Source organism: Pinus tabuliformis, chromosome X (genome assembly GCF_031772625.1).
Source record: "Pinus tabuliformis cultivar Carrire ecotype Pingquan chromosome X, CPIR1, whole genome shotgun sequence".
In the NCBI taxonomy this organism is placed as follows: domain Eukaryota; kingdom Viridiplantae; phylum Streptophyta; class Pinopsida; order Pinales; family Pinaceae; genus Pinus; species Pinus tabuliformis.
Genome location: NC_142308.1, coordinates 27,883,764 through 27,905,606, shown reverse-complemented (window position 1 = coordinate 27,905,606; position 21,843 = coordinate 27,883,764). Strand labels below are relative to the sequence as shown.

General features: G+C 39.0%; 1 protein-coding gene across 2 annotated transcripts in view; it reads right to left on the bottom strand.

Moving 5' to 3' along the window:
* Positions 1-21,843, bottom strand: part of LOC149138156 (homogentisate phytyltransferase 1, chloroplastic-like) — a 259,467-nt gene that overhangs the window by 108,389 nt on the left and 129,235 nt on the right. Inside the window, exons 2-5 of one of the 2 annotated variants that reach the window (XM_089446351.1) lie at positions 10,684-10,985; positions 10,333-10,416; positions 10,148-10,222; positions 9,903-9,986 (exon numbers count right to left, since the gene is read on the bottom strand). In XM_089446351.1, coding sequence (XP_089302477.1) covers positions 9,903-9,986; positions 10,148-10,222; positions 10,333-10,416; positions 10,684-10,985 — 545 coding nt within the window. The remainder of the gene's footprint in view (positions 1-9,902; positions 9,987-10,147; positions 10,223-10,332; positions 10,417-10,683; positions 10,986-21,843) is intronic. The other variant, XM_089446352.1, reaches the window with a different exon arrangement.

The window sequence follows — 21,843 nt, the reverse complement described above, 5'->3', positions numbered from 1 at the left end:
AGAGTCTGACTGATCCAGCAGCAAAATTGGCTAACCCTGGCTATCTCTGCGCTGGCCCTGCGTAGGCCATGCGTCAGAATTTCAAGCTCTGCGTCAACCCTGCGTTGTCTCTTCTGCCTACTGCGTCAACCTTCTCGGTTGTTCCAGCAGTTCCCCGACAGTTCCGGCTTTCTGCGTGAAGGCAGCTACTGCTTCTGCGCTGGCCCTTCTATCTCTGCGTCAAGCCTGCATGGGCCTAGATTGGCCCAGCGTCAATCCTTCTAGTTGCTGCGCTACCTCCACTAGCTTCTCTTCGCCTCTCTGTCAATATTCGCAAACTATCCCTGCCCCTCTGCTGCAACTGATCACTCAGTTTGAATTCTCAGCTTCCTAGCCCCAGAAATTGAACTTGAGATCAATTTGTTCTCTCCGTGTGTGTGTTTCTAAATGAACCCCAAGCCTCCTTCTTACACTTTTCTTGTTGAGACTTCAACAGCTGATATTAAGTCTCTAATCAACGGCTAAGATTAAAACTTGACTTGATCTGCCTTCTAGATCATTCTCACCCATATTTTGATTAATACCCATTAATACTTTAATTTCCTAAGTTTAGACTTAAGAACCCCATTAAAAATATTAATTATTTTAATAAAATACAATCCGGGTGGAATTTCACCAAACGGTTTCTGGGTTCTTTAGAACTCATGTGCCTTAGCCTCTCCACCAATTTTCATGGCTAGAGCACATCCGATGCTACCAAAAACTAACACTCCTTCTTAGTGAGGAAAGTGCTCTAGCAACAATGTCCAACTACATGTTGCCTTGTTTCTGAAGCATCTCCTTTCCGCACTATTGTTGCCACCAACACTATGTTGTTGCTGCTACTGTACTGCTACCCATGACACTGCCACTTCCACTGCTGCATTTGTACTACAACTCCCTCTCAAATGCTGCATCTACTATGCTGCTAGCACTACCACTACTAACATTGCATTCGTATTGCAACTCAATTGTTGAGAGAAGCAACTAAAAAACATCCAAAAATACTGAACTTAACTATGTTCAGCATAATACCATGAATGTTGGAATCTAACTGCTACTAGTCTCTGACCCTTTGAATATTTTGCGTTGCTGCTGACTTTTGCACTGTGCCATCTGCACTGCTACAAACCTTACTCTGCAATGATCAATCCTTGCTCTCAAGCTACTGCATCTATCTCTCCAAACAATCCACTGCATCATCTAACACAAAGTCCATCTTGATACTGCTAAATCTCAAGCTGCCGTAGCAAGGAATTGATCCAAGAGGTGGACTCCTCAAGGATCCTGCCCACATGTAGCCTTCCCGACTACAGCTCAATGTCGCCCCATTTCCCTCCTGGAGATGCGTGGTCACTCATGGAAAACTCATCTTCATCAATTTTTGCTAGAGCAGTGTTAGGATCATGTTTCTCATCCTTATCCTTTTGCTTCAAAAGGACACTGGGATGCAAAGTGAACCATCTCGCCACATCTGAAACATTTCACCTTCGAAATGTCCTTCTTCCGCTTCTGCTTCTGTTGTCCCTTTGATGCTAGAGTTGCGTTCTCCTCCTCCTCCTTGGTCTTCGTGCCACTCCCACTGCTGCCATTGAGGTTGACCTTAACCAGATCCCTCCTTAATTCTTCTTGTTGAAGGGTTGCCCACATCTCCTCCCATGAAGGTAGTCTTTCCCTGCCCAATATACTTTGGACAAAGACTTGCCATTCATCCGAGACTCCATTCAGGGTCATCCTTACCATCGCGATACACTGAGGAGTAGACCCCACTGCAACAAGCTGGTCTCTGGTGTCCTGAAGACGTTGAAGATAGGAGTTAACTCCTTCTCCCTTTTGCATCAATGTCCGTTGCAACTTTTGTTCTAGGTACATCTTTCGTTGTTCAAAAGAACCTTCATACAGTGAAGACAAAGCTTCCCACATTTCTCGGGTTGTATCTTTGCCCTACAAGTGTGAGACCACATGATCTCGAACTCCATCGAGTATGAACCTCTTCGCCTTCCCCTGCTCGGCCTTGTACTTCTTTTGATCATTGTTAGCAGGAACAACCACAACACTCTTGATGTAGGCTTCGAGATCGTACTCCTCCAGAACAACTAAGATTCTGGTCTTCCATATGACATAGTTGGAAGCTCCTTCCAACATGTCCTGATCTCTGAGCCCATGTGATTCCATCTCACCCAAATGTCGAACTGACTCCTCTAGTCACTGCCCAGCATTGTTGCCCGGCAAGTGAGAAATTCAAACTTTTTGGCAAAAAGTTCTCTGAGGAGAAAATTTCCCTTCTATGTGTCTTCGCTCTTTTCCAATGGATTTCTGCCCTAGCAGAAACTGCGTCCTTAAAGCATTGCGCTGAGGCTCTGCGTCACGCCCTCTGCCTCTGCAAGCTCGTGAACTGGAAATCGTACCTCTCTGTCGACTCTCTCAGAAAGAGATTTCCTTGGAATCTTTGCTTCTCGGCAAGGACTGCGCAATCCCTTCAAGGGGATTCGAATTGCTGCCAAGTGCAGCTTTTTGCCTCTCTGCTCAGCGTTGGATCTGCTCTTCCTATTTCAAAATCAACGCTCCGATACCATGTGAAAATTCCTAGTCTCAAGGAACCCCTACTGCAACAAATTTGAATCTACTTCACCTACTTGATTTTAATAATTATCAAGTTATTCTCTAAATACTGAAGCAAATTACTTCTACAACCTACACTACTTAAAATTTGATTACATGAAACAGAAAACTGAGCAAAGAACAAGATACATAGGACAGTTATTTTTGGACAAAATAGTCCCCTGAAAAACCCAATGCCTGAAAACCCGTGCAGTAGCTCTGAGGGTTTTCTATTATTAAGCAGTAATTCTGAATATAGTGATGGTTGCCCTCTCGACAAACCAATGACAGAGAAAATACAATGGCGGAAAACTGAGTGAGTTTTACCTCACTTCACCCGGCAGATTTCGGCTGATCTGGCAGCAAAACTGGCTAACCCCTGCTATCTCTGCGTTGGCCCTGCATAGTCCCTGTGTCAGCCTTGCAATGTCTCTTCTGCCTACTGCGTCAACCTTCCCGGCTGTTCCGGCAGTTCCCCGACAGTTTCAGCTTTCTGCGTGAAGGCAATTACTACTTTTGCGTTGGCCCTTCTGGCTCTACGTCAGGCCTGCGTGGGCCCAGATTGGCCCAACGTCAGTCCTTTTGGTTGTTGCGCTGCCTCTGTTGAAATTTCTAAGTATTACTCGTTAGAAATTTCTCTGTATTCTCTGGTTTATTTCGCCTACTTGTTTAATTACTAACAAGTTATTTAACCATATAAATACTGAAATAAACACAGTAGAGTCTCAACCATCTACAGATCAACAACTGAAAGAAATAAACAAACACACAAGGGACACCGTTATTTTTGGACAATCGTCCCTGGAAAAACCAAACTTGGGAAAACCGATGCAGCAGTTCTGAGGGTTTTATTATTAAGCATCTTTTCTTGAGTACACTGGGTGTCAAACTGGCTCACTCGATAGAGAAAATAATTTGGCAGTAATACCTCTCTTTGGAAGCAGATATCCTGAAAGTCTGCTCCACGAAACCCTCTCCAACACCTCTCTGAAGCACTGCGTCAGCCCTCCTGGCCTCTGCATCAGCCTGAAACCCTCTGCATCAGCCCTCTGAGGCTCTGCGCAGCCTCTCTGACCCTCTGCGTCACTTCTGCAGCATCTTTGACTTGACATGACTCTTGATAAGTGATAATGACCTTGTTATACAACTCATTTACATGAGACATAGAAAGTAGTGTATGATCAGTGATTAGCAGGAGTGAAAAAATATATGTCGGTAGCTCTCTGCGGGCAAAGTTTGAGAGCATTGGTAGCAGGTCATAAGGATGACCTGAGGCATCTTGGAGTATACCATTATCAGATATTTGGGTTCATCATTTGTTGCAGTACATGCAGTTTTAGTTAGTGATGTGGTTATCTGCATATGAGCTTTGATGCGTGTTACTCCTGCTGCCTACACCTACCAACAAGTCAGTGAGAAAAAACCTTCAACCCCACAAGGTGTGGTTGGTGGCAGGGAACTAAGAGAAGGGGTTGTCACACTAAATCCCTTCTCTCTTCGTTTAAGCTATCTCCTGGATTAGCTATGGGGGGTGGTCCCTAAATGGAAAACTAAGTTAAAGAAATGTGAGGTTCTAAGAGAGGTTAAAGTGAAAGTTGATTACTTTTAAGAATTATGAGCAAAATATGAGATGAGCAATAAAGATCATTAACATGATAAAACCATAAAATCACTGCCTTAAGATAAATTGCTCAATAGAAATGAAAGATACGTTTGCTCAAAACAAAAGTAGAATGCTTCCAATAATGAAAGCAAAGCAATCCTAAAATGGAAACAGAGATGTTAGCACGATAATTGATACAAGAAATAAAATGCTTTCAAAATATAATCAAAGCCTAAATCAAAACATATAGAGATATTTTGCAAAAGGAAACGCAATTAGTGTTCTACTTGCAAAAGGAAAATGAAACAATGTTTGCCAACATAAAATATTCAATAATGACAAGTAAAATGGACAATTGCAAGTGAAATCACAAGATGTATTAGCATGAGATGTACCTATACTAGATTTGAATGCAATTAGTCTTGGTTATTTTTAATCTAAATGTCTAATCTAAGTGAGAAGTCCTCCTCTTGAACTCTTACCAGAGGGTAAAAATTGGGGTGATTGTAAGAAAGAGGGGGCGAGGGCACAGAGGTGTCATTAACAATACCCATCCGCTGAGTCTTACGAGTCAGCATGTGCCTTCGTTCCTATAAGGGAACAAGCTACCTTCATAACTGCAAGGTCACGCGTTTTTACCTTACTTCGTACCAAATGGAAGAACTTTCCAAGAAAGTCTTTTTCCCTATACCTTCTATCAACCAAGCCTATGCTTGGAGGTTAATTTTAGTGAGGATGCAACAATACCAAAATGCCTAATATGGTATGCAAATAAGTTTTCCAAATAGAGATTTGTAATGCATTCAATATAATGGAAATAGTGCTCAAAGCAAATTGCAAAATGTAAACTCAATTGGAAAAGGAAATTAGCTTGCACATGAATTAAATAAGATTACTAAATGCTTTGCTTCAAGAAAATGGAAAGGTGCTCAAAAAGATAATTTGGATAGTTGCTCAAGATAATGCAAGCTACATAAGCTTCATGAACATATAAGATTGTAAGTTACTCAAAATAATTGTTTTGGAAAATGATAAACAAATAACCAACTAAAGCAATGAAGCTTGAAATTTATGTGCTTGCAAAATGAGCAAATAACTTGAATAAAAGAGCATGTAAACAATGAGCCTATTGTGAGGCCAACATGAAGCAAATGGTTAAACTTTTCTACTTGAAATTAGATGTCTTACATAAAATAAATTGCTTCCAAAAGTAAGATTTAGAATTGTACTTAAAAAACTAAACTTGAAATGGCAAAGCATGAAAACAAGTAACAAAAAACAAATTCAGAAAATTAGCTTGTGAAGGTAATTTGTGTTAATTTTAAGGCATGCAAGATGAAAAACTTATAAAACCAGCTCAAAATCAAATCACCCACATGTTCCTCCTTTTGCCAAAAAGAAGAAAATGATGCCTTGGGTGAAAACTCAAGCTCCCACAAGAAAAACTAAGATTTTATTAGATGTTACGAGATGAGAAACCTTGAAGAGGTCTCAAATAAATCTTCAAGAGGAGTCTTTACAATTAATGGGGTTTCTCAAGCTCTATATTTCCTTCTTGAAACTCAAATTCAAAAAATGAAGTAAGTATGATGAGAAAACGCTCAAGATTGAAGAAGTTAAGTGTCTCTTGGTGCCCCAAGGCTTGGCCTCCAAAGGGGAATGAAATGTTGCACAAAACAAGGAGTCAATCCTCCTCAAAAACCCACGGCCTTGCCAAATAGCAGCCCTCCTCTTTATCCGCAGCCTCCTCAAAAATATCAAATTTGAAAGGATAGAGAGGTCCTATAAGGAAAAGTGTTAGAGTTTGTGTCATCCTTCCTTGATGCTTGTGTCACTAACACTTTACCTATGGGTTGTAAGATCAAGAAACCAATTATTGTAGAGAGAATATGAAAACAATTAAATACAAATACAAATAATATACAAGAAACCAAATCAAGTGATGGGAGTGAAACCCGTCGCTTGGTTTAGTTTAGAAAAGCTCTCAAACAACTAATATGAATCAATGAAGCATTATGTCAAAGATTTAAAATTTTTAAAATAATGGCTTGTATACAAACTATGCCCAAACGAATTTATGCAAGACACTTTTCGTAAGATAAACTAAGTGTATCCAAATAACAAATGAAAGTTCCTTTGAATGGTGCTCCAAGAGTCGGTTGGTCTCTCAAAGACTTTTCATGATTAATCCAACAAAAAATTCCATATAGATTAGATAAGCAAACAATGAATTGAAACTTCTAGAAATTCCTTTGAAAATAAACTAGAACTTTCAAACTCTAGAGTCTACTTTCAAATCAAATGCTAATACAAGATAGCTTTGCACTAGCAAGTTTATAAGAATATATGGAAAATGAAATAATCCAAAGCATACAAAGATTATACCAATAGCTCACAATGCACCATGCTCCAAAGGGAGAATACCCATGAATGGACCCCCAAAGTCTTTTTATTGATATTCTTGAAAAGTGTATAAAGTAACAGCGCTTCCGCAAGCACAAGAGCTAGTAGACAATTGATACAATATGAGAGCACATGGCTCTATTATAAAGAGAGTTGGGAGCCAATCCCAATGTGGAGTGATTAAACAAATGGCATGAAGTGACAATCCCAAAGAAACATTCGAATTTGTTGAATGGAGCTCCAGTGCCAAGTGTAAAAATCAATTTCTGGCAAGTGGACATCATTTTCTTCTGCCCTTATGTGCCAAATTCGAATTTTATTATGGGATGACAAGTGTCGATGGGTAACCCATGTGGGGACAATTTTCCACAAAAATCTCCACCAAATATTCTCCCAAATCCTCCCAAATGTGCATTAACTTCACAAACTCCAATTTCCAATTAAGCAGCTTTCTCATTTAATGCCAGAAATTTGATTTTATTTGAGCACATGTCCTTTCCTTGATTTTAGGAGTCCACATCACCTTGGGACTTCACTTTAAATCCTCCATAATTTTCCACCTCATTTCCACAACATTTAGCATGTGTGGATATTTATTTTTCTCCATTTATTTAATTTTTTGCATAATTAATTTCCAGATTTCCCACTAAACTTAGGAAAAGTGGGTTTTGAGGGTTCAAAACACATTTTTAACCCCTCAAAGTATGTCATAGTAGAAAGTTGACAGTGAGAGGTGCAAATTCTATTACTCATACCCCATACAACTTCTCTAGACGTCACTTATTATATTACAAATATATTTTTATTGCAATTTCCACAGTGTAGAAAATCTAAAAAATTAAGAAATGACTACCTAGACCTAACCAAATTCCACGAAATTTTTTGTGTGATCTAGTATGGTAATATGCATCAACTCTAGACATTAAGATGTGTTAGGGGCTCAACCTTCAAACTGTCACCCCGGCTTTGGGATTAAAAGTGAGTGAAAAAACCTAGAAAATTATCCACCTCTAAAAAAGAAGGGATAATTAACCAGATGAAAAAACACTCCAATATATAATCGTTTGTTGATCGAGTCCCAACATCCTATGCTTGTTACAGACTCAAAAGTCATCATTACTAGTATCACTTATTACAATTCCCCGCGGGGTGTGGAATCTAGGTACAAGAAAGATGATGAGAAATAGAAGTAGAGTTTAAAAACTCTGTTGACTGATGATATCTAATGGTACAAGTGTCCTTTGGTACATCCTTGGGCATGGAGTCTTCATATAATCATTAGGTGCCACTCCAGTGGTCAACAATGCGTATTCATTTGTGAGCAGTGCAGTGACATGTCGTTGCTAGCCAGTGTGTGAGCCCGTGAATGCTCATCTATTCATGTCCATTTGAGCAGTGACAGTGATGTGCAGTTGAGCAGTGGTAATGACCAATGATAACAGGCTGTACAGTCGTCAGCTTGTGCAGCGGTTAGTTGACTTGACAGCGTCAACAGTGAAACTTTGATGAGCAGCTTTGTACAATGATCAGTTTGGACAGTATTGTGCAGTGTAGTCAGTGGCTACCAGGATTTGACAGGTTATATCAGTGTCTTCTTTACAACATTCTTCTACTGATTCAAAGCACGGGGGATCTAGTCTGAAAATTGTGAAACGTGGTCCGGCTATTGATTAGGGTGGGAGGGTGGTGTAAAGCAGGTGATTGGAGACACCTTCAGGTTGTGGCCTGAGAACTCTTTAGGGTGGCAGGGTGGTGTTAGGGCAGGTCGTGGCCTGTATGGGCACTATGGCGTCCTTTCAGTTGTGGCTGATAAATTACAGGACAACGAGGCATCCTTTCGAGAACAGCTAGTAAACAGAGTGTTGAGGCACTCGTCAGGTTGTGGCCTAACTCACAGGGCATTGGAGTGTCCTTCTTGTTGAAGCAGGTATTAGGGTGTAGTAGTGTCCTACAAGTTGTACCCTGTGAATTAGGAGGTTGATGCTTCCCTCAATTGTAGTTGAAATCTTGATGTAATTAATTTTTCTTTTGAAGAGAGAAAAAGACAATTACTAAGAAGCATTCGGTGGTTTTTAATCTGGAGGGGGTTTTCCATCTAAAAATCTTTGTGCCTATTGTTTTATCTTCTACATTGTTGTATGGTGTTGTCTACTGTTGTTATATGTTTATGATTATCTGAAAAGAACAATAATAATAATAATTGGAGATTAAATAACACTCTAAAAAAGACTTAAAGTGTTAATTGCTAAGAAATACTAATTCAGCCCGCATCTCCAGATTTCCAACAATTATATGAGAAATCGAATGATGATGTTTACAATGACGGCCCCTAGCTTAAATATAGCCTTGGTGCCTTTACATGAGGGTCATGATCTTTTGTTCATGTCACTTCTTCATAAATTAATCATAATTAATATATATTTGATTTTTATACATTTTTATACATAACATATATCCAAAACATAACTTTCTTCGATTATGATTATATGGTTCTCTTTCCCAAGTCATTACGAATGGTCATGAAGAAGAAGTGGATAAAATTAGCAACAAAGAACACATTACTTTCAGAAACATATATCTGTTTTCAATCCTCAATTCCCCCCTCGTTATAATTTTTGAGGGCTGCAAGACTATTTTCTCATACATAAACCACAAAGCCATCATATGAATACATGGACTTTAAGTGATAAATTTTTTGTTGTCCAGGCATCGATTTACTGTACATGATCTATTACGTCATATACACCAAAGGGATTTTCTGGACTACAGATAAGCTACAAGAATTATGACAAAAGACATATTACTGTACATGATCTATTAGGTCATACACCAAAGGGATTTTTCTGCACTACAAATAAGCTACAAGAATTATAACCAAAAACATATTACTTTCAGGAATCTATATCTGTTTTCAATCCTCAATTTCCCCCTTTTTTATAATTTTTGAGGGCTGCAAACCTATTTTCTTATACATGAACCACACAGCCATGATATGCATACATGGACGTTAAGTGACAAATATTTTGATATCCAGCCATCAATTTACTGTAAGTGATCGATTAGGTCATAGTCATACACCAAAGACATTCTTCTGAACTACAAATAAGCTACAAGAACTTATACCATTCTAATGGTTGGTTTTTACTTTTACAAAAAGGAAACAATGGAGATAATCACTTGTTTACTGATAGATAGTAAGATAAAAAGTTCAATTCATTGCCCTATCTCAGCTCACAAAGATACAAAGGCATGGATATAATAACTCTGGGCTGCATACCATGAAAGCAAAGGCTGTCACAAGCACCACAGCAGCTCCAATAGAAAATTCACCAGAAGCAAGCGGAAGATATGGCTTGTTGACCTGCACAGTAGTAATAAAATATGTGAAATTCTGAGGTATAATAAGACCTACATAAAAAACTTAAGTTTGTATCATTGCAAGTGATAAAAAATAATTAGTTCAAAATCAACAAATGAATTAGATCAGCAAGGTAGTGTGAATGAAAGCAACAAAATATTTACCTTGTCTATTGCAATGTCAGATATTTGATTCAAACCCACGACATAAATATTCATAAAGAGAGCTGGTATTAGGGCCTACATAGGATACACCACAGCCCAAGATTATAGCCATAATATATAACAAATTGCAAGATTGAGCTCATAAACTGCACATTCTTTACACATGAAACAGTGCAGCATCCTACCTTCAAAAGTCCAATGAAAAATGTTGGAGAAAGATCTAGCATACTTTGAACAGCCAGAAGAGAAACAGAAATTATTCCTATTACCTGAAAAATCAAAGCAATTGATACAATAGCAGTCGGAGTCAATATTATGACCTCAACAATTTCATTATTAAAATAGACCATGAAAAGTTTTGATCAAGGCTGAACTTAGATTTCAAAAGCTGACAAACAGCTAGAATATCTATCAAACAGTACAACCCCTTATAAATGTCCACTAAGTCAGCACCAATCAGAATCATGCACTAAAGAAGACCTGATTGGTAATAAGTTAAAAAAAATTATATGGAAAAGAGACCATTTTAAACTTACTGTGCCTATCACTGTGTGAGGCCGTGAAAAACGGTAAAATGCATTGAAAACATCCCATAACGTCTCAAAGGTACGTTTGTCATTGATAGGCAAAGAATCAGCGGCATATGAATCAGTATTGACAGGCTTTGATGTAGCATTAGTAATTATCCTTCTTTTGTCACTTCGATAAATGCCTCTGTATTTGATGCTTGCTGCAGAAGATAATTTAATAGATTGGACTCTCAGTAACCATCTGTCATAGTGTCTACCCAGAATACTAGTATGATTCAGCATCGCGTTTTGAGGTAACACTATAGGTCCTGTTAACCACAAATTCTTCTGAAACACAGTATCTTACACTTGGAATAAGGTATTGCAAATGCTCCCTCCAAATAACCAAGCACACCACACAACTTGCAAAAGACATGCTATAACCTAAAATAGGTACCATCTCACACATGGATTATAAACAAAGTAATCAGGATTGATAGAAGGGAATGCAAATAAAATTTCCAAGAGTAATTATCAAATCGCTTGATATCACTAAACTAACCAAAACCAGCATTTGTAAAGACACTCATATCTGCAAATCTAAAAATACACTCAAGCTTGCATGCATGAGCACCATAATTAGTTGAAAAGGGACGTGAAAAAAAAGATGGCAATTTAAATGTTTGTGATCTATTCCAGGAAGTTTAAAATATCATTCAAAGTCTCAATTAAAGAACACACTGTAAAAGCAAATCAGTAGATCCTCTGATGAAAATGCAAAAAGAAAAGATCAGGAAAATCTGATGGCACTTCACAAATGTTTGTGCTCTATCCCAGAAGGTTTAAAATCTTATTTGAAAGCTCATCTAAGAACACAAATGATAAATGCAAGTCACTAGATCTCTGATAAAAATGCATAAAGAAAATGATCAAGAGAAAAAACAAAGGAAAATTCCAACTGCTTTAATCTGATTTAATGTCAGAGAAAGAGGGATATATTTCAAGTGCCCCTTATTTTTTTTCTATTGAAAAAACAAGAACAAAAAATTAAAATTGACTAAGCTCTGATACATAACTGTTGATTTCAACATGAAGCAACAGGCACCATGAATCTTATAACATATCAACACACCCAACCTATTCTGCACAAGGGCTTACCCATAGAGAAGAGAAAGATGAGATAACATAATTAGCAAAGCAGTTCAAAGTTGTGTTGCAAACATCTCGATAACAGCCCGATTTTATCTTGAAATCACAATTTTTTGGCCTAGCCGATGTTTGCCGATTTTTACCGATATTTTCCTGATTTTCACGATTTTTTTGTTTTCCGCACCCTTGCTGATTTTATCCTGATGCCGATGTTCACAACATACTCAGCCTTCAAACTCAAGCTTGAGAGCTACTTTGTTCCATTGCATTGTGTTACTCAGTAATGAACTTGTGCTACTTTGTTCCATTGCCTTTTGCCTTGTTTCACCTTGGTGGTCCTCATCAATCTCCTAGTCAAGTGTTGCAACTCTTGGGTAGAAGGGCTACTACTAGGGGACTTTCATATGGGTACCCATGTCCCTTTCAAGAAGGCATCCTCCAGACTGGGCGAGCTTTCGAAGCCCAAATTGCCAGTGGCTCTCACCTGGGAATTTGCATGAATTGTGGTTTATCGCAAGGTCTATTCCTAGAAACATTGGTGGAGTTGGGCAAAGTATCATTCGGCAATTAGGGAAGCATCTATTGTTAGTTTCTGTAGCATCGGATGTGTTCTAACCACGAGATTGGGTGGAGAGGCTAGAATACATGAGATCTCCAAAACCCAGAAATCGTTTCTGGACTTTCCACCTAGAGATGACTTGTTTAGATTATTAGCTTATATTTTAATGTTTCCTAAGTCTAAACTTAGGAAAACTGGTTAATTAATCAGAATTAATTAAGTCAAGGTAAGAATTCTCTAGAAACTCACACGAATCGATCCAGAGATGATCTGCGCTATCGATTAAGATTTAATCTTGGCCATTAGAGTCCCAACAGGTAGATATAAGAAGGGATCGATGTGGTGATGGAGATTACACCAGAGCAGATACTCAGTTGCCTAGGCAATTCGATTTTCTCAGTAGCAGAGACTCAGCAGAGAAGATAGAGCCAGAGGGTGAGTAGCAGGTGGTAGAGGAGGTCAGCAGCATTTCCGAAGGAAGTATTCTAGTTCTGAGAAGAGGAGTGAGAGGTAGGATGAAATTCCTAGAGGTTTTGTGTAAGCACTATGCAAGGGTTGACGCATAAGTATCAGCGTGTGGCTAGGGAGGCAGTTTCAGGGACAGAAATTAGCTGTGGGGTCAGGGAAAATTGTCACAATAATTTTGTCAGTATTTTCCTTCAGATTAGATTGCCAGTAGAGCATCTAAATTATTGTACTCAGAATTGTTGTTGAAAAATAATAATAAAACCCCCATCTATTACTGCACCGATTTTCCCAAGTTGGGTATTTCCAAGGTCAATTGTCCAAAAATAACAGTGTTAAATTTTTGTGTGTGGACAAAAATTTCTTAGTTTCCAGTATTTTATTTTCCATGGCATTTTTATGGAGAAAATTGCAGTAGAGAATTATTCGTTGTTTGTATGTGCAAATAAATTGTTAAATTAAATTAACAATTAGGAGAATAATTTCCAGTTACTGCAATAGATGAAATTTTCACATGGTATTAGAGCAGTTGTGATCAGCCGGGAAGCTCAGAAGCATTTCGCTGCTCAAAGGGAGCAGCAGGCCGAAATTCTTAGGGGCAAGTCAGTGCTTAGACAAGCAAGCTGAATGGTTGGGGTAGAAATTCGATTTTCAGTTGCAGGATTGCATAAAAGTCAAGTTGCCCAAATTAGTGATTCCAGCAGTCAAAGGGAGCAACAGCAGCTCAGATTTTCGTTGAGCAGATTCCTTGGTTGTACGCAGAGGGCTTTTGGAACAGTTTGGAGTTACAAAATCAACGACGGATAGAAAGAGGAATAGCACATAGTAAATTCTTCAGTATGACCACGGACAAAATTGACATTCAAGAGGCTTAAGATTTATCTTCGAGTTTGGAGGACGAATTTGCTAGCTTGTCAGGGTTTGCTTCACAGGGTGTCTGGTATATCGACAGTGGAGCATCAGCTCATATGATAGGGGTTAGAGAATATTTCTCTAGCTACAAGGAGGAGAAGATGGACTTCCAGATTACGATGGGAAATAGAACGAAGTGTACTCTTGTTGGGAGAGGTACCATCTGTTGACCTAGGTTGTCATTGATGTCAATATGGCAATATTCAAGAAGAGGAGACAGAGCATGTCGAAGCCGAGAGGATCAAAGGAGCCACATATATCGGAGGAAGAGGAGCCATCGGAGGAGCTATCGGAGCAAACAGAGCCAAGAGGTGCAGACTAAGCAAGAGGAACCACATATGTATATGTCATATCGGAGCCAAAGAGGAGGAGCTACAGGAGCAAACAGAATGGACCGAGAGGAGCAGATGGAGCAAGAGGAGCCAAGGAGCAATATATATGGAGCAAATGGAGAAAATGGACCGAGAGGAGCAGATGGAGCAAGAGGAGCCAAGAGGAGCCATATATATATTACAAACAAATAGGGCCATTGGAGTCATCGGAGAGCAAGTAGCTGAACAATTTGGTATCAAGTCTCTCGAATGTAACTTGTGCTTTTATGTTAATATATGAAGAGTTTCCTGTTTATGTCAAAACAAAAGAAGAAGTGTGTGTTCTGTAATTATAGCGAGAGGAGGACTGAGCATAAGCATTGTTCTTGAAAGCTTTTCCATCTGTGTATAGGAGTTAATGGTGTTCTGCTAATATATATCTATGCATGTATCAGATAGCTTAATCCACTGTGTATTGAAAGTGTTGGAGCGCTTATTTTTTGCATGATATGTGATTGAAGCCTTGGGAGTCATTTCCTTTTTATCCCGGCGTATACAGACTCCCTAAATCATTTTACAAGTGCTATATTGAATATCTCTGTTTACACAGAGAATTCAAAATATTTCCCCTTAGGTGGGACAGTGGCGGAGTTGAAAGAATATTAATTTTGGTCCAGACCCATATCGGGTCCGGAAACCAAATATTGCATCGGAGGAGAGGCCTTAGAACAGCCGAAGTGAAAGCTCCGAATTAACGGAGCCGAAATATTATGAAGCCAGTATAAAGTAGATCGGGTCCGGAAAGGGCCTTCAGCAGTGCAAAGTTCCGACTTCCGAAGCCGAGTCCCTTATCAAGTGAAGTGTAAAATCATATCGGGTCCGCAGAACTCTTGTATCGCATCGGAGCAGCGGAGGTAGCGATCGCCGAAATCATCTGGAGCCGAAATTATATTTGGAGCAGCCTAAAGGAGATCGGGTCCGCAACCCATCAAGACTCGCCGATAAGGAATCCGCCGATATGACAAATCCGAATTCAGTTTAGGAAGAAATGTAAGGAGGCATCGGGTCCGTGTTACATCGGAGGAATGGGTCTATTGTTTACAACGAATGCCGATGTTCATCGGACCTGAAACAATATTAAAGGGAGTCTAAAGCCATATCGGGTCCGCACCTCGTCGGAGGTCTGGGCTTAAGAGTTATTGCGACCGCCGAAATCCGGACCCGCCGATAATTGTAAAGGCAGGTGCATAATAATTGAAGTCCGGCATTTGAATTAGAGCGGGGGTTTATAATGTTTTCCGTGTATTATATGATACATGGCCGCGGGGTTAAGGTATATATTAAAACCTGTGCGATGGTTGATAAAGCCTGTGTGATGGTTGATTAATGGCTCGGGTGGTGGCTTCCGATGGGTGATTAAAAGCGCCGATAAAAAGGTGGCTCTGATTCTAAGTAAGTCCAAGGTTTATAGAAGGCACATAGCCTAAGGAAAGCTTTCGATAGACATAAAAGCGGTGATAAAAGGGTGGCTCCGATTCTTAAGTATGGAGGCAAAAATACTGTAAGGAACAGTCCCGATAGCTTGAGAAACCAAATCATGGCGATTATGATTATGATAAGGACGTGGCTGTCCGTTAAAAAATGCCATCCCTGTGTATGCCCACAATTATTGGCAAAGCAGCGCTGTTACAAGTTTTTGAACTTGTGTTCTCTACGGATGACTCGATCCTTGCTCATTGATTCAACGTGTCCTGTGAAAACGAATGGACAGAGGAAGCTACAGTGACAAACAAGCCAACAAGTGAGGAAGCTGAAGCAGGCGAGAAGGAAGCCGAAGAGCCAGCGAGAAAGAGGAAACGAATGGACAAAGACAGGTATGCATAAAACAGTAAACAGAGGACTGCATGTGTGGTGATGGTTGTTGCAAACAAACCAGAATATGAGGTAGCAGAAGCAGCAGAGGTGGTGGAGCATTGTTTGAATTTGCTAGTGAACACTGCTGCGGCTGTTGAACACTGTTGGAGCTGTTGTGGGGGTGAAGAACCAGAGTGTGAGGTAGTAAAAGCAGCGGAGGCTGTAGAGGCTGCAGAAGCAGCGGAGGTTATAGAGGCAGCAGCAGCAGAAAAGGCTATTGGAGACTATGCGTGGGCAGTGTGCAGAGCTGTGAAGACTCATCCATAAGAAGACATGGTTGTCATTGATACTGTAGTTTGGAGACTACAATGAAGTTGTAAATAGACAGAACTCAGCAGAGAAGAGTTCTGAGAGCAAAAGGATTGGAGTCCTTGGGGTTGGAGCCTTAAAAGTGAGAAGGATGGGAGTCCTTGAGGTTGGTGCCTCAAAAGTGAAATTGGATTGGAGTCCTTGGGGTTAGTGCCTCAAAAGCAGGAAGGATTGAAGTCCTTGGGAGTTGGTGCTCTTAAGTCCAAGATTGGTGTCTTGGGAAAATAGAGTTGGTGCTCTGGAGGTTGGAGCCTCACCAAAGTCCAAGTTGGAGCTTGGCAACCGATTGTGACCATCTATATATTGTATTTATTTTACTGCACAGTTATATTAATAAAAGCATTTATTCTTGCTGTTCATATTGTGTTCTGAATATATATGTTTTAACTGGTAAAACAATAGTGGGAAAAAGAAATATTGATTCACCCCCCCTCTCAGTATTTCCAACAATTGGTATCAGAGCAGGTTCCTTCATTCAAAGCTTAACAGCTTGAAGGTTGACTCTTAGAACACAAATGGCGAGATCAAGGAAGAAAGTCTCCAATCCTCCTAAGGATGTGTCTCCCTCTACTACTAAAATAGAAGACAATGAATTTGAGGAGGCTCCAAGGCTCAATGGGAACTTTAATATATGGGAAGTAAGAATGAGGAATTTCTTACAGACTCAAGGCTTTGAAATCTGGAAATCTGTGATTGATGATAGCAGTATGGATGAAAAATCCAAGGAGTACAATGCAAAAGCAGTAAAGGCAATCTTGAATGGGCTACCTGATTCTGTAAAGAACAATCTAGGAAAATGTTCATTAGCAAAGGGTATATGGGACAAACTTCATGACCTTCACTCAAAAGGAGCATTGACCATGAACATCAATCAAGAAGATAATGGAAATCTAGAAGGAAATCCAGAACCCATCATATAAGCTGAAAATAAGAATGATGACATCAAGACTGTAGCAGACCAAAAAGATGAAGAGAATGAAAAAGACTTCGTAGAAGAACTCCTTGCTCAACTTATGACTGTCATGGAAGAGAATAATAATTTGAAAAAAGAAAATGAGGCACTTAAGAAGATAGCTCCAGTTGGTGACCAAGATCAAACAAGGAAGAAAGTTGATCTCATCAAGCTTCAAGTACAAGAAAGGGATGAAGAGCTTGCCAAGCTTAAGAAGGAATATCATAAAGCAAAGAAGCAGGAAGATATCTTGTCAAGTCAACTTGAACAAAGGCACAAGAGTGTGAACAAACTTGAAGAAGAGATTGGTCAGTACAAGGTAGAGGTCTCCTCCCTTAAGTCTCAATTACAAGAAGCCAGGAAACAGGCACAAGGAGTTGAGAAGAGAATGGAGAGCAGTCAAGCAAAGAATGAAGAAATATTCAAAATGAAGTCAGATATCATCTCCCTTAAAATAGTAGCAGCTGAAGCTACTCGTAGCAAGGAAGAAACTGAGGAACAACTTGCAAAGAATAATAATGAGTGTGAAAGATTGGAAGAAGAGATTGTCCTCCTCAGGAAAAAGGTTGAAGGGATGAACAAAATCATGAAGAGCTCTCAGGCCTTGGATGACATGCTCAACTATCACAGATGTCCATCTGATAAATCAGGTCTCGGATATTTAGGTGAATCCTCAAACAAGAATGAACATGCTTTAAACAAAAGAGATGTGAAGAAGCCAGAAAGATATGGTGATGCTTCCAGCTCCAGCAAAGGCAAGGAGAAAAATCAAGGCTACAATAGAACAAATCCTGCTCCAAGAAGAAATCCTGCTCTAAGAAGAAAACCCGCTCCAAGAAGAAATATAGATGATGACAAAGATGCGAGAGGCAATGGTTATCATCAAAGGATCTCAAGGCAGCAAGGCTTCAGAAGTACATCAAAGAAACCTCCATCTCCCAGGTACCAAAGTTCATTTTTTGGTTATTGTTATTCGTGTTCAAACTTTGGTCATATGGCAAAAGACTGTAAAGTATATCATAAAGATAGATGTTATGGTCCCCAACCATCTCATAGAGATAGATGTCATAGCCTCCGACAACCTCCAAGAAACAATTTTGCAAGAAGAAATCATGAATTCTTATTCATGTACAATGTAGAATGCCTCAAGTGTCATAACATTGGTCATATGGCACGAGATTGTAACTTAACATGGGCTCTTACACAAGCTAGAACCATGCAAAAGAAGAAAGTTACACAAGTATGGAGAAGGAAGGAAATACAGTCCGAAAGTTCCTTGAGCTCTCCAGCCAATCTAAGCATTTTATGAGAAGATTCTACCAAAAGAGATGATGCATACAGTTAGGGGGAGCCTATCATGTCTCAGAAGCACTCCATTGAAGCATATGATCCTGTAACCATTCTTTGGACTGTTGTTAAAAAAATAGGGCAAACAAACATGGTGTTGTTATCACAGAGGTTTATGTCCTAACTCAGGAATTTAATGTGAGAACAGATAAATTCTGGACACTAATAGAGGCAGTCTTCAAACAAACAGATACATCTGAAATAGAGCAGCTAGCAGCATATAACAAACTGAAGCATTGTAAAAGGATGCAGATCAGCAATTGTATTCAAAAGGCAGTCACAGATTGGATATGTACAAGAACGCAAGGAAAAGATGGCTCATAGGAAGGAGAATGTTGTGTAGTCAAGCATAACTGAAACTGATACAGATCACTTAAGGAATATAGCAACAGCAAGGCACAACTCCTCACATTTTTGTCTAAATGCAATGATGATTGAATACTAGATGGCAGTAACTTAAGGGGAAGCACAAAGACACAAATAAACTCAGATCTGAAGAAAGACAATCTCAGTAGCAGTTTCTCTCTTGATTCGAACTATGAAGGTCTCTCAATTCTGCCTATGGAGACATCAATATGGATTGAGCATGAAAGCCTGGACTTGGACACCTGTGTATGGCCATTTGCAATCTGAATGAAAGCATTAAAGTAGAGCATCCTGAAGCATTGTTGAAGCCATGATAAAGCAGTTCTGAGACATGAAGATGATAAAGCATCAATCCTTCTATCTTGAAGAAGAAGAGCACTATGACAGGGGGAGTCACAGACCCATGAAGATCTACCATTCATGAAGAACAGAAGCAGTTTGATAGGGGGAGTCCCAGAGCACTCCTTTGCCATTGATGTCAAAGGGGGAGAGAAGAAGAATATTGCCATCAATAACAAAGGGGGAGATTGTTGACCTAGGTTGTCATTGATGTCAATATGGCAATATTCAAGAAGAGGAGACAGAGCATGTTGGAGCCGAGAGGATCAAAGGAGCCACATATATCGGAGCAAGAGGAGCCATCGGAGGAGCTATCGGAGCAAACAGAGCCAAGAGGTGCAGACTAAGCAAGAGGGACCACATATAATAGAGTTTAGGCTTCTGTGATCCATATCAAGTTAGAGAAAGATTTCGGCGAAAATCACATGGAATCTCATTTGTCGATGCGTTTCGAACCAACTAGTGTGGTTCATCGTCAGGACAAGTTGAAGAAACAGATCCAGCTTAGCATGTTAAATAGACCGAGCAGAGACTCCAACGGCTAGTTTGACCAACCGTTAATATTGACTAATGGACCGGGATCAAAACATTTTTAATAATAAAAAAAGGAGATAAGTTATATAGGAGACCAATAAATAATTTAAATTAGTGATAATAGTTTATTAATAAATAGTTAAAAATAATAGGTTAATTATTTTTAAAGGAAATTGGTTGCAAAGGACCGCTTCTATGAGTAAAATAAATGTGAATACGAGTTAAATGTGAATAAAAATAACTAAATGAATAAAAATAATAAAAATAATAATAAATAAATAAATAAGTAAAATAATAAATAAATAAATAATAATAAAAATAATAACAAAATAAATAACAATAACATAAATAAATAAATGAATAAAATAAATACAAATAAAAATATAAAATAAAAATAATAAAAATAAAAATAAAATAAATAAATAAATAAAAAATAAAAATAAAAAATAAAAATAAAAATAAAATAAATAAATAAATATAAAATAAAATAAAAATAATAATAAATAAATAAATAATAAACAAATAATAAATAAAAAAATAATAATAAAATAAATAACAATACAAATAAAATAAAAATAATAAAGGAAAAGTTAAATGTATAGAGTAATGTATAAAATTAATTTTATTCAAAAATATTATAAAAATTGTGTGTTAAATAATAAAGGTAATAAAGAAAATCAAAGGATGAAATGATAGATCGGAAATTAGTTAAAAATAAAAGCAGTAAAGAATTAGAAAGGAAATTAGGAACCACATATGTATATGTCATATCGGAGCCAAAGAAGAGGAGCTATAGGAGCAAACAGAATGGACCGAGAGGAGCAGATGGAGCAAGAGGAGCCAAGAGGAGCAATATATATGGAGCAAATGGAGAAAATGGACCGAGAGGAGCAGATGGAGCAAGAGGAGCCAAGAGGAGCCATATATATATTACAAACAAATAGGGCCATCGGAGTCATCGGAGAGCAAGTAGCTGAACAATTTGGTATCAAGTCTCTCGAATGTAACTTGTGCTTTTATGTTAATATATGAAGAGTTTCCTGTTTATGTCAAAACAAAAGAAGAAGTGTGTGTTCTGTAATTATAGCGAGAGGAGGACCGAGCAGAAGCATTGTTCTTGAAAGCTTTTCCATCTGTGTATAGGAGTTAATGGTGTTCTGCTAATATATATCTATGCATGTATCGGATAGCTTAATCCACTGTGTATTGAAAGTGTTGGAGCGCTTATTTTCTGCATGATATGTGATTGAAGCCTTGGGAGTCATTTCCTTTTTATCCCGGCGTATACAGACTCCTTAAATCATTTTACAAGTGCTATATCGAATATCTCTGTTTACACAGAGAATTCAAAATATTTCCCCTTAGGTGGGACAGTGGCGGAGTTGAAAGAATATTAATTTTGGTCCAGACCCATATCGGGTCCGGAAACAAAATATCGCATCGGAGGAGAGGCCTTAGAACAGCCGAAGTGAAAGCTCCAAATTAATGGAGCCAAAATATTATGAAGCCAGTATAAAGTAGATCGGGTTCGGAAAGGGCCTTCAGCAGTGCAAAGTTCCGACTTCCAGAGCCGAGTCCCTTATCAAGTGAAGTGTAAAATCATATTGGGTCCGCAAAACTCTTGTATTGCATCGGAGCAGCGGAGGTAGCGATTGCCGAAATCATCTGGAGCCGAAATTATATTTGGAGTAGCCTAAAGGAGATTGGGTCCGCAACCCATCAAGACTCGCCGATAAGGAATCCGCCGATATGACGGATCCGAATTCAGTTTAGGAAGAAATGTAAGGAGGCATCGGGTCCGCGTTACATCGGAGGAATGGGTCTATTGTTTATAGCGAACGCCGATGTTCATCGGACCCGAAACAATATTAAAGGGAGTCTAAAGCCATATCGGGTCCGCACCTCGTCGGAGGTCTGGGCTTAAGAGTTATTGCGATGGCCGAAATCCGGACCCGCCGATATTTGTAAAGGCGGGTGCATAATAATTGAAGTCCGGCATTTGAATTAGAGTGGGGGTTTATAATGTTTTC